This window comes from Protopterus annectens, chromosome 6.part0 (assembly GCF_019279795.1).
Source record: "Protopterus annectens isolate FY-2018-M chromosome 6.part0, PAN1.0, whole genome shotgun sequence".
Taxonomy (NCBI): Eukaryota; Metazoa; Chordata; order Ceratodontiformes; family Protopteridae; genus Protopterus; species Protopterus annectens.
The window spans coordinates 895689852-895703042 of record NC_056737.1 but is presented as its reverse complement, the minus strand read 5'-3'; the positions used below and the strand labels follow the sequence as shown (position 1 = coordinate 895703042).

General features: G+C 40.3%; 1 protein-coding gene across 1 annotated transcript in view; it reads right to left on the bottom strand.

Moving 5' to 3' along the window:
• Positions 1–650: 650 nt before the first annotated feature.
• Positions 651–13191, bottom strand: part of LOC122803912 (extracellular calcium-sensing receptor-like) — a 254532-nt gene continuing 241991 nt past the window's right edge. The window contains exon 7 of the mRNA XM_044073593.1: positions 651–1642. Coding sequence (XP_043929528.1) covers positions 732–1642 — 911 coding nt within the window. The 3' untranslated portion in view covers positions 651–731. The remainder of the gene's footprint in view (positions 1643–13191) is intronic.

The following is a 13191-nucleotide window of genomic DNA, read 5'->3' as shown; positions in this document are numbered from 1 at the left end:
TTAATTAATGTTGAGAACTGAGTAGCAGAGTGTGAAAAAGAATGCTGGTTGAGTGCAATCCTATCTTGGAAATCAACTACTTTTGGTAGTTCTATTGAGGTTCACACCGGCTTCCATGTCCCAAGAAGGATGTGCACTACTACACGTGACTTTCCTGGGAATTGCATCTTTATTGAGTTAGCATTATGTGTCCAACAGGCTTGTTTTCCATGATACACTACCCAGTTATACCTTTATCACCTAAGTACTATTTCAGTGCCACTGCCCTCTCCTCGGGATGTGCCAGGAAGCAGAGGCCACACTCACTTATCTTCCCAATCCTGCTCCATTCATCATCCTTGCCACTAGTTGAACATGGTTTACCCGGATCGCAGTCAGTGTAGAGAGTTTTGTTATATCTACTTCTGTGTTTGCAAAGGGAGCACAACACAACATAGCATCATTAATATTGTTGCACATCCGTTTTTTTATCTCAACATATATATACAACACAAGCAGATCTTTAATACATGTCTTGCATCATACCTGTACCGATATTCTGTCATTATATATATTTTAAAACAGTTAATTACAATTTGTAGCTGATATTGTGATTGCTAAAAATGCCTTTCTTAAGTTGAATGTCATATACTGGTTTATCCGGTCTCATAATATGCAGTTTTCCATGTTAAATGTATAACAGAAAACCATAGTAAATTACAGTGTTAATACTTCCTGTGCAATGACGGACATTAATTTTTTTTATTCCTTTTCCCCATTAATTGTTCTCTGGTATTTAATTCAGGCCTCACTAATATCATGTAACATTTGGGGAAAAAAATACAGCTTAGAATTCCAGAAGTGGAAGACAGAATAGCAAATATTTCTACAGCCACCGTGTACTTTCCTTTAGTACTCAGGTATGCTGGGATAAAGGAAAGCCATACACTGACAAACACCAGCATGCTGAAGGCAATAAACTTGGCCTCATTGAAACTGTCTGGTAACGATCTTGCCATGAAAGCTACAATAAAGCTCACTGTCGACAGCACCCCCATATAGCCAAACATATACCAGAATGCAGTGGGTGAGCCTTCATTACATTCGATGATTATCTTTCCACCTTCAGCTTCAGAATTATGTTTTGGGAATGGAGGAGAACACACAAGCCAAGACATGCATATGAGAAATTGAATAAAGGAGCCAAAAATTACTACTGAATTAGAGATTCTTTGTCCAACCCAATTACGTAACCTGCTGTTAGGATTTTTAGCATTAAAAGCAATGACAACAGTTATGGTTTTGGACAGAATGCAAGAAACACTGAAAGAAAATATTAAACCAAAAGCAGTTTGCCTTAACAAGCATGTTGTTTTCTCAGGATGGCCAATAAATATCAAAGAACAAAGTGAACAAAGCATGAGAGACACAAGGATAAGGTAGCTGAGTTCACGATTGTTTGCTTTCACAATGGGCGTATCACGATACCTAATAAAAACACACAGTACAAAGCCAGAGAGCAGGCAAATAAACATAGAGACAGTACATAATATGATGCCAAGTGCTTCTTCATAGGACAGGAATTCAATTGTTTTGTGAATGCATTTCTCATGCTTCTCATCAGACCAGTACATTTCAGGGCACATATTGCACTCCATGGAATCTATGGAAATAAAGCAGATATAGCCATCAGAACACAGAACACTGCCAACAAAATAATTAATACCTTTACTACCATGTTTCTCAATTCTATTAACCAAAACTGATATATGCATAGTACCGGGGTGTTATAAGGAATCCACTATGGGCTATATATGTTTGCTGTCATAGCATATTAGAAGCAGGTATCAACAGGATTTTGGTACAGTCATTGAATAATATTAAGAGATTTCAAGTTCAATCCATTACCCAAAAAGGTACAAGCAATGCCAATAACTCAACACCCTTCGGAATAGTAGAAATTTCCTAATGACTTCCGTTGACCGTGACAAAAAAAAAAGTAATTGTGTAATCATTGATTTGTATTCTTCTCCTTTTATGTTCTCTTTATGTCTGATTTTTTTGGCTGGCTGTACATCAGATCTCACTGACTGACTTACTGCTCCTTCTGCATTAAGCAACCATAACTCTATATAGAAACTTAAGCAAGGCCCTGCAGAAATAAAGTATTACATCATCTATTCTGCAGGTAACCTCAACTTTTATAAATTACCAAGTTCAGTCATCTTGGTTGGAATAGGCTACTCAGTACTCAGTGTTGCTCATTTCCTTTTTTGACACCTTTTTTCGCCACCCAAGAAAATTATTTTCCTGTGCCCCTGTCGAGCAGAGCCACAGAGATGATCCCCAGGGTGAATTTCCTATTCCCCATCCAATCATCAAGATTTTTCTTGAAGAGTGCTAATGAGGAGCTTTGTTTGATATAGATAGATAGCTTGTTCCAGAGTATGGGAAGTCTGTGGGACAGGAATCTATCCCTCCAGCATGTTCTGTTTATTCTGGTGACAAGGTTTAGGTCCCAAGAGCATGTAGCTCAGAGGGATTGGGATTTCTTTAAGTGGAGCATGTCCAACAGCTCTGGGTTTGACATAGCTTTGTATGTTAGGCAGAGATCACCTCTGAGTAGGTGATATGCGATGGAGTAAAGCTGGAGTTTTTTGAGACGGTCTGTGTAGGGCATCTATTTGAGTCCAGTAATCCTCTTTGTGAGGTATTTCTGTGGCCTTACCAGTTGTTGCAGATGTTTTGTGAGGTACATACCAAAAGGAGCATTGTACTCTATAATGGGTCTAATGAGTGACAAGTAGAGGAGAACAATGACCTCTTTTTTCCTGGATGAGAAACCTTTTGTGATGAGGTATGCCACATAGAAGGCTTTCCTGATTACTGTGGCAATGTGATTATCAAAGGAGAGACTACTGTCCACCTGTGTCCCAAGGTCTCTTATCACACTTTCATTATTAAGTAGACTACCACCTATGTGGTAGCTCATGGGTACAGAATTTTTACCAAAGGGGATGATAATGCACTTTTTGGCATTGAGCTTGAGGCCATGGCTTTGACACCAGGCATCTGCCTCAGTGAGGCCCTTTTGTAGGATGTCCACATCATTAGGAGTTTCATTTATGGCTTCTAGTTTACAGTCATCTGTGAACTTCATTAGCCAAAGACCTTCTGTGTTAGCCTGTACTTCAGAAAAGTAGATACCAAACAGGAGAGGACCCAGGACTGAACCCTGTGGTACTCCACTTGTCACTGGCCTGAAGTCGGATTTGGAGTCTGCTACTTTCACAGTGTGGGTTCTGTCAGTGAGCCAGTTGGCAACCCATCTTGTGACATAGGGATTTATTCCTAGTTTAGTGAGTTTATCTATAATTCCAGGGTGGGGGATGGTGTCAAAAGACTTGGCAAGATCTAGATAGGCTGTGTGAACCACCTTACCCTTGTCTACGGCTTTGGTGACTGCTTCAAAGAAGTCAATCAGGTTTAAGAAACATGATCTGCCTTTTACAAACCCAAACTGCATAGGGTCCAGAGTTTGGAGATTACCACTGTCTTTGTTTATAAGTTCCATGATGATACATTCCATGGCCTTGCAGACCAGGTTCGTTAGGCTAATGGGATGGTAGTTCCCGGGGTCTGTGGTGGCTCCCTCTTTGTGGAGTGTGATAACCATTGCTGTGTACCATTCAGTGGGCACAAAGCCTGAGGTGAGTCTATGATTGAACATGGTGCTTAGGTGGGGTGCCAAATCATTCTGTAGTTCATGTAGAATGTAGCCTGAGATGTTGTCAGGTCCCATGGATACTGTATTCTTGGCTTTGGAGTGTCTGTTTTTTACATGTGCAGCCATGATTACAGGAACTTTGCATTCTTCTGATATAGAGACGGACCCTTTAGGGGTGGGGGTGGGGGGTAAAGTTAGCACTGAACCTATCTGCCAGGATGTTGGCAATATCAGTTGGTTCTGTATATTTAGTGTCATTGTGCTGATACTCAGAGCAGATCTGAGTATTGCCATTGAGAATCTTGGCATAGCTATAGAATGCTTTGTGGTTGTCTTTAGAATCAGTCATGTTTTTTTTTTCATAACTAGCTTTGGAGGATTTTATGCGGGATCTCAGCTTCTTACTGAGGCTAACCAGGGAGTTCTTCCAGTCATGGCATTTTACTCTTTTCTGCAATGGTTTATTTCTTCTGTTGTAGAGTTTGTTTATGGCAGGGGACCACCAGATTGCCTTCCTTTTTTGGAGGATAGCATCTTGGTTCTGTTAGGGATAGCACGGTCCATGCACTAATGTAAGTGCTTAGAAAGTGCATTTGTGTAGGATTCAGCAGTTGTACCTCTATTGTCTGTCTGCATGTGTGTTGTGCCACTTCTGTCTTAAGAAGCGTGACGTTGGCTTTGGAGAATTTTTTTACGGTGGTTTCCCTAGTGGGGGGTAGGGGAGGGATGTGGATGTTTAGGCTGATTAGCTTGTGGTTGGATCTGACCGAAAAATTTACCTCTGGTGTAGAACACCGGTCACCCATGTTGGTAATGACCAGGTCTAGGATATTGCTGGCCCTGGTGGGGGTGTAGATAAGTAGATCCAAGGTGCTGGAATTTATGAATTCCAGAAAACGTTGAGCAAAAGAGTTGGTACATGAGTAGTTTTCCCATTTAATGGTGGGGTAGTTGAAATCGCCCAATATTAGGGTGTTGGGTTGTACCCTAATATTTTCCAGTGTATCGAGAAATGAGTAGTGGGAATCCTAAGGCATGGTGTGGGGATCTGTAGCAAGTTACAATATGTATTGCGGTCTTGTCCAGAGTTAGTTGCAATTGGATATTCTTGGATGCATTATGCTGAGTAACTAGCCTGGAAGTGTGGACATTCTTATTGAATATGGAGACGCCTCCACCTTAAGTGTTTCGGTCCAGGTTAGGTGGCTGAAAGGTGTGGTATGAATTATAGCCTGTTAATGCAGGGGTGCTCTCTGGAGCCTTGAACCAGATCTCTGTCACTGCAAAGATGTCAATGTTCTCCATTTTAAGGAGTGCCTCGAGTTAATGCATTTTGTGGTTTAGACTTCTAGCATTGAGTAGCATTACCCTCAGATTTTGCTTGCTTGTACCTGTTACAGTGGTGAATTTGTTATTTGAACCTTGCCTAAAAAAGGCACTATAGGGTGGCAAGAGCCTTAGCCAGTATCCGGAATCCCAAGGGTGACAGATGCAGGCCATCTCTGGCAAAGCATCGTGGTCTGTCGATCATGTCATCCCAGGCAGACAGATACTGGATCCCCTTAGAATGACACAAGAAGCTTAGCCAATTGTTGAAGTCAATCATTTTGTCCTTGTACTGTGGTATCATTCTGGGTGATGGCAGGATGCTGCTCAGGGCTAGCATACCTGCCTGGGCCACAAGATTGGAGAGCTCCTCCATATCTCTCTTCATGTAGTCCAGGGAGGTACGTCTCAGGTCATTCACACCAACATGGACAATGACAGAGTCATATTTGTACTTGTTGTGGAGTGACCTGAGTGCATGCATTATGTGGCATATCCTGTCACCCAACAGGCAGCCGACAGTAACTTTCACCTTGCTTAGCCTGATGAGTGGAACATCAGTGTGCCTGACTATAGAGTCACCTATGACTAGAGTGATGGGTACATTGTTATGCCTTATGGGCTGTGGGTGAGTGGCACACTGAGTTTGTGGGCTGTGTGTCATTTGGGTTGTGTTGGGGGGTGGAGGTTGCATGCATTTCTGCTTTAGAGGTCTCTGTTGCTTGAGCAGATTTGTATTGAGAGCCTCCGTGAATGTAGGTGTGTGTTTTGTGTTGCTATGTGTGTGTTTTGGTGGTATAGGCTTTGAGAGACTATGTGATGAGTGTGGTGTGGTGCAAGTGTTTACCTTCTCCTCTTGACTGTCTAGTTCAGTCTTGGGTGAAGAGAGCTTTGCTTCCAGTTTGGCTATATGAGTGCATCTCTCACAGGTTGTAGTGTTGGGTGGTAGGAGGGGAGGGTTGTCTGTGTACATGAGGCAATTGCTGCATTGCCTTAAGATGCCCAGATTCATCAGGTAGACAGGAGAAAACACCAGGAGCTGACCCTTAGATATGCCTGGATAGGCACTTATTTATTAAGTACTAAAAACTGTTTTCCTCTAGACAAGTGAGGAAAGCTGAGTGCTGTAGTAACTTGTAGCTTATTTAGTGCTTACAATGAGTTCAACAAGTGCTGAGCTCTAAGAAACAGATTTGAGTGCTAAAACTAAAAAACTGACTAGTTCTAAGGGAAAATTTGAAGAGCGAACCTTATGGAGCCAGGAAGAGTTCACCCCTAGCTAAGCAGCAATGCATAAAGTGTATTTTTTTTATATATAACAGTAGGAAATGAGCAAACTGATTTATACAAATTAACCAATAAAAAGCTAAAAACTAAGCCCTGTTCCAGCAGTCTTCGATCAGACAAGTTCTAACTGCACAGTCCTACCACTAGGATGTAGGGGAACCTTCTCCAAAATAAGATGGTCTGGATTAGTGCTCAAGTTATACAAACAAAGCGAGATTCAGCAGGTCTGAATTTAGTCTATGCTACAGCAAATAAGGCGTACCTGTTTCAGAAAGAAACAGTTCAAATAAGCAGGCACAATAAGCCTTTAACCAGAATCTGCCAGCTCAGAAGGGCATAATCTACCCTCTCCTCCCACAAGAGTGCAGACCACACCTTCTTAATGTAAAATAACTGGCCTGAAGCCCAATTGCTTAAACCAAAACAAATAAACTCTTAGAATAACAGACACTAAGCCTTCAATCAGAAACTCCCAACTTAGAAGGATGTAAGCTACCTGTCCTGCCACAACAGTGCAGACCACAAACCTTCTTAATGTAAAACAACTGGTCTGAAGCCCAAGTACTTCAACCAAAGGCTTAGAATAACAGTTACAATTTAATCAGGCTACAAACAAGCAGTAGCAAATGCAGCAGAATAAATGCAATAAAGTAGGGAGAAACTCAAATACAGTAAAAGCAGATGAATAAAGTGCATTTTTTTATATAACAATAGAAAACATATCTACTATGTCATGTTTTCTACTAAAGCATTTCTTTTTTTTCTGAAATAACACATATTGAATTTTATGTTGCTAAATGTGCAAGTCTGAAAATGTGGACCTTTACAGCAATATATCTCATAAAAGTTATTGTTCATTATCCTACTGGTGGACCAAGGCCTACATCAGATTATCAACTGCTCTAGTGGTATGTCATTATGTGCATTACATCTGTAAACATTAGTATATATATATATATATATATATATATATATATATATATATATATATATATATATATATATGGTTTACTATCAATATATCGGCGTAGCATTGCACGCCTATGAACTATTCGAACCACAGATGTTTGAATAGTTCATATGTGTGCCAGCTACGAAATCGAACATTATATTTGTGAATGTACTGTGCATTTGCAAATATAATGTTCGATTATGCACAGGGATCGCACTACAGTGCAGTACGGGAACAACATCCCTTTCCTCACTGTAGTGCGATCTCGGAGTTAGAATATATAGTTGGGGAGGGCTTGCCCCCTGCATAAATGGGATGTGAGGTTCGCTGGTTAGGGAGTTATGGGAAGGGTGGTAAGGGTGGGATTGCTGTTAAGTGCTGAAAATGTCGTGATCGACATTTTCGGCATTAATTTACGGCATTAGGGACGTTAGGTAATGTCTACTTTCGGTGAAACACTTCGCTAATAAGTACCATTTTTTTTTACTTTCGAGATTATGATAGTAAACCATATATATATATATATATATATATATATATATATATCATAAACAGATCAATTGTTGAAAACTATGTGCCCAAATTCTGGAAAGTATCCTATGTTACACCCATACATAAAGGCAGGACCTCTACTGAACTTAATAACTACAGACCCATTGCTTTACTCTCTCCCCCCTGGCCAAAATCATAGAAAAATGCATCCATACCCAGATGCTAAAATATCTCCTAGACAGCAAAATCCTGTCACCTACTCAGTATGGTTTCAGACCTACCCATAGTACCACTACAGCCCTCTTCTGCTTCACAGACACAGTAAACCGTCTCAAAAATGAAGGCCTGCAGGTGTCAACTCTTTTTTTTGGATATGTCTAAAGCATTTGACACAGTCCGCACCAAATCCTGCTAAACAAACTAAACCAATATCACCTATCAAATTCCACTCTTACCTGGTTCCAAAGCTACTTAACTGGCAGGTACCAAGATGTGAAATGGGAAAATTGCCTCTCTCCTCAGCTGCCCATAACTATAGGAGTCCCACAGGGTTCTATCTTAGGACCACTACTATTCACAATCTTCACAAATGACCTCCATACCTCCACACAGCATGCATCTATCATTCAGTATGCAGATGACACTACCTTAATCTGTGCTGCAGAAAACATTCCCATCCTCATGCAAACAACTCAACTAGCATTCTCTGACATTGAAAACTACCTTACCAAAGCCCAACTTATCCTCAATCCAAAGAAAACTCAGCTTATGATTATAAACAGTTCTAACAAAAACTCTGATAACAGTCAATTCACCATCTACTCCACAAATGCTACTCCAATCACTCCAGTGAAACAGGCTACGCTATTGGGAATAACCATAGACTCCCACCTAAACTCTGATAGTCAACTTAACTATTAAAAAAGTACATGCCAAACTAGGACCACTGTACCGTATCAAACCATTTCTTACCAAAACAAGATCAGCCATTGCTCACTCCCAACTTCTATCCACCCTACTCTATGCATCTCCCATTCTGACTAATCTCAACAAAACCGAACTGAGCAAAATGGAAGTCTGCTATAATAGAATTGCCCGCTTTCCAGCAAATTGCTCATATAGAACTCATCACTGTACTGCCTTGAGACAGCTCCACTGGCTTGAACTGCCCAACCTCCTAACCTACAATCAGCTCTGTCTCTGTCATTCGATCTATTACCTCCCCAATAAGTGTCCTGCCCTCAAAAAACTAGTGCAACATCACTCAGCCAAAAGGCCTCATAGATTATCAAGCAAACTACTAGTCAAAGTCACCAACAGCTACAATAGCTTTGGAGCTGCACTATATAGTAGTTCAGTGGCTAAAAAATTAAACTCTGTCCCCACTAGCATTCAAAACACATCATCCAAAGCCTCCTTTAAAGACCTCATCAGGCAACATCTCAAGCAAAGTTGGCAGTGCCATGATTGCTCCCCAGGCTAGTGAAAGCGGATAAGGTACCCATACTAAACCTAGAGTACTTGATAATAGTTTTCAGTCTTACTCACAAACACTGGCTAATCTACAATGTATGTACTGTACCTGTGTACTATGTATGTATTCTACCTATGTTCCAAATTTCAGCTGTATATCACAAATCTATTAATTACCTTTATTTTTAAATTAATTTTTTTGTTTGTTCTCTCCACTGTAACTGTTGATGTGCTGCATACCACTATAAAAACATGTCTTTTGTAATTTGTGTGTATACTGATCATGTCTAAATAACTAAATTTATCTGTAATTTTTCTATGTGGAGATTTTCTCCCTGGGCCTCTGAAAAACAGATATATATGTATATATATATATATATATATATATATATATATATATATATATATATATGTATGTGTATATATAGAGATATATATATATATATATATATATATATATATATATATATATATATATATATATATATATCTGCTTGTACCGAGTATGCAACCAAAGATGCAATAATGTATGCCAAGTTGTTTAACCCAGCAAGATTTGTTGGCCAATTTGAATGTGGGGCAAGATGCATAAAGGCTGTCAGTATGTCTACATTAAGTGTACTTCATGAGCAGCTTTTCTGAGTGAAAAGACAGCACAAAGTGGTGGGGATGTTCTTGAATACAGAAGATGTGCACTTAGTAATAAGCTTTATGAATTGCAGGGAAAATGTGAGAAAAGACAAGAAAATGATCTGTATGTTATAAAGCAGCCAGCTTTTTTGCTATACTGTGTGCATTCCCTCATCTGCCTCCCCAGATTTACTATTCCTCTGTGGAGGACTAGCTTAGTCCTGCATGGAGGCGGCCGTTTAGGAGCAGGATGACAGAACACCATGCATAGTAATGAGGCGTGCTGCCTGAGCTTCTAATCTTACACGGAGCGTGTACGAGTACAGGGGGCTTGTCTGAGAGCAGAGCTCTCAGAATATACATGCCCCCACAATGAAGAACAGCAGAAAGAGGTAAGAAATGAGTGAGATCACTCATAGGTGTCCACATATCCCCACCAACAGTCCCCCTCATGTACAAAAGCAAATGTATGCAGAAATAAAATGAACAAACCCTTTTAGTTTTTTTTTTTTAAATCCCATTAAAGCTGACAGCAGGTGTGTGGGTGTGCCCATCACTTAGCTGTGGTTAATGCCACTTAAATGGTTGAAGAGGATGACAAGAAAGATATATGCAATTGAAGCAGCAGAGCAATAGTGTAGTGGGCAGAGCATTTGCCTTACGAGCAGGCATTCCCGGTTTGAGTTCCACTGCAGCACATTCCATTTTCCATGGCAAAGCATGTTATGACTAATATTCATGTTGCATAACACACTAAATAACATATATTTATGAACTGGAGTACTGCAGTAAATGCACATGTGATATGTCAGTATCATAATGAATAAAGCACTAGTAAGCAGGTTTAAGCACCAATAACCAGAAGTAAGCATATTTAAGCACTAGTAAGTGAGCTTAAGCCTGTTTGCATGGGGGTAAGCAATGCGCACACAGGTTAAGCAATTCTGAAGCTAACTCTCTGTAAGCATATGTAACCGGCGGTTAACATTGCTTACCCTTGCATAAACCCATGCAAACACGCTTACAAAAGCACAAAAGTGCCTTAATCACTCTGTATCCAATGGCCTTTGTTCTGTATATCAACAAAATAAAGAGCCATGCAGACCTCAACCCAGGACCCTATACACCACAGGCACATTAGTTAACCACCAAGCCATCACAAAAGCAAGGAAGAATGAGGTATCAGCAAACAAGTCTTCACCATAGTAAAACCAAACTGAACCTGTGAAAGGAATCAGTATACAGACATATGTGCCTTAACCCACTACATAACATAAATATGTGAACTGGAGTACAGCAGTAAGCCCAGAAGTCAGGTGTAATTGTAATAGAATGTTGAAGTCCCCAGTAAAACACAAGGACCCCATACAGTGTTATGTACACATGAATCATGGATACCAGGCATACATATAAGGTGTAATGAATAATAAATCAATGCCAAAAAGGAATTATAATGCAAAGTCTAATGTAAGCAACACTAAGCATTGCACAGGCGAGCTTAGGAGGTGTAAGCAATGTGTAGGCTAGCTAACTCAGTGTGCCCAATGGTATATCCCTTTAAACAATGCCAACCCTAGGTAAACAGGTTTGCTCATAGCCTAGCCTTTTCAAAACTGGCCAGTCACGGAAAAGTGTGGGAAATCAGCCCTACATAAACCCAAGAGACAGGAATACATCTCAGAACTGGTTGTAGCTTCCTCTTGCAGGCACCATGTCAGGAAGGGGAGAAGGTATGCACTTTCAGGTGCAACAGTGGTGCAGCCAAAAGTCCAGAGTCATGGCAGGACTTCTTGTCAAAGACCATGATCAGAGACTGCTGCAGGGCTAGTACCAGGGCTCCCAATATAAGGCAGAGGCCTGGGACCATCTTGCCTGTGACCTCACCAGTGTCACTGGCATATCCCGAACTGGTGAGCAGGTCAGGCATCACTCTGCTGATTGAAGCAGAGTAAGGGGGACCTCTTGGAGAAGTGGATCCAAGAGGCTAGAGTGGCAGGGGATGTTCCAGTTGTGTGTAAGTATCACCCCACTATGTGTGTAATAATTGCCAGCTCAGGTGTATCATGGATAGGTATGTCTAAATATTCCTCTTATGTTCCCCATAGCTGCAATGGAGCGGGCTGCGAACATTGAGGCCCACGTCAGTCACCTGTCGAGGTTGCAACATGAGGCAGGTCAGTAATACTCATGCATTTACTGTCATAGGAAATAAAACTAAAAGTAGTAGTAAATTAATTGCCTGTATAAAACCTGTATTGTTCAAGGCAAGTATAGCATACACTAAAGAATATGACAGGAAGAGTTTCATATCATTTGTATGCAAATAAAAGTGTAATAGCCTGACAATAAAGGTCTAACTGCTGGACTGCATGTGTATACTCTGGTATTATATGGTAATGTAGATTTGCAATCATGTAATAGTACTGTTGTATTAAGCACTGCTACCCACACTGTGCACCATAAATTTAATGTTTAGGAATGCCTGTATATGATGGGTGTAATCCCCAGAGGCCATTTAGTACAACTGAGACACACATAGACAGTAAACAGGGAAAATGCAGACAACAAAACCCAAATAGCACATGCAACTGAGATGTAAACTGTTGTTTTTTTTAAGCACATGCAGCCATGGTTCGAATCCTACCAGTGGTAGTACTCTGCATACAGAATCATACCCCACAACTGCACAGATATGTCCAGAATGTCCAGTAAAATGGCCTATATTTGTTGCCTATCAACCTGTCTTCCTGGGAGATCAGTGGGATGATCCCAGACATATAGGCAGCAAACAGGAAATATAACTGATTGACACACATCTATAAGAACAAAGCTGGCACACTAGCAACTCCCCAATACCTTTTATGTAACTGTTACATAAAAAGGCACAACAGACACCATCACAAGCACACTGACAAACAGAACAGTCTGTATGGCAGGTGGCAGTAGGCCTGCATTTAACCAAGGTGGATTATATGGTAATGTACATCCATATACCTTAAGGCAGCTCACCCCTGATGGTCTTCAGGACTTTGGGCTTTCAGGATTCTGTAGCACTCCAATATACATATATGTATATATAGATATATGTATATATAGATATACGTATATGTATATATAGATATATGTATATATAGCTATATATGTATGCACATCCTATGTGTACTGATATGCCTAGTTATGTTGGTATATATGTAGATATCAATAACTACATGTGCATACATATCTAATCTGATATACCTACTACTGTCATATGTATGTAGATATCCATACGTATATGGGCATATGTATCTCTATCTTTATATGTGTAGACATATATTGCTCTGTA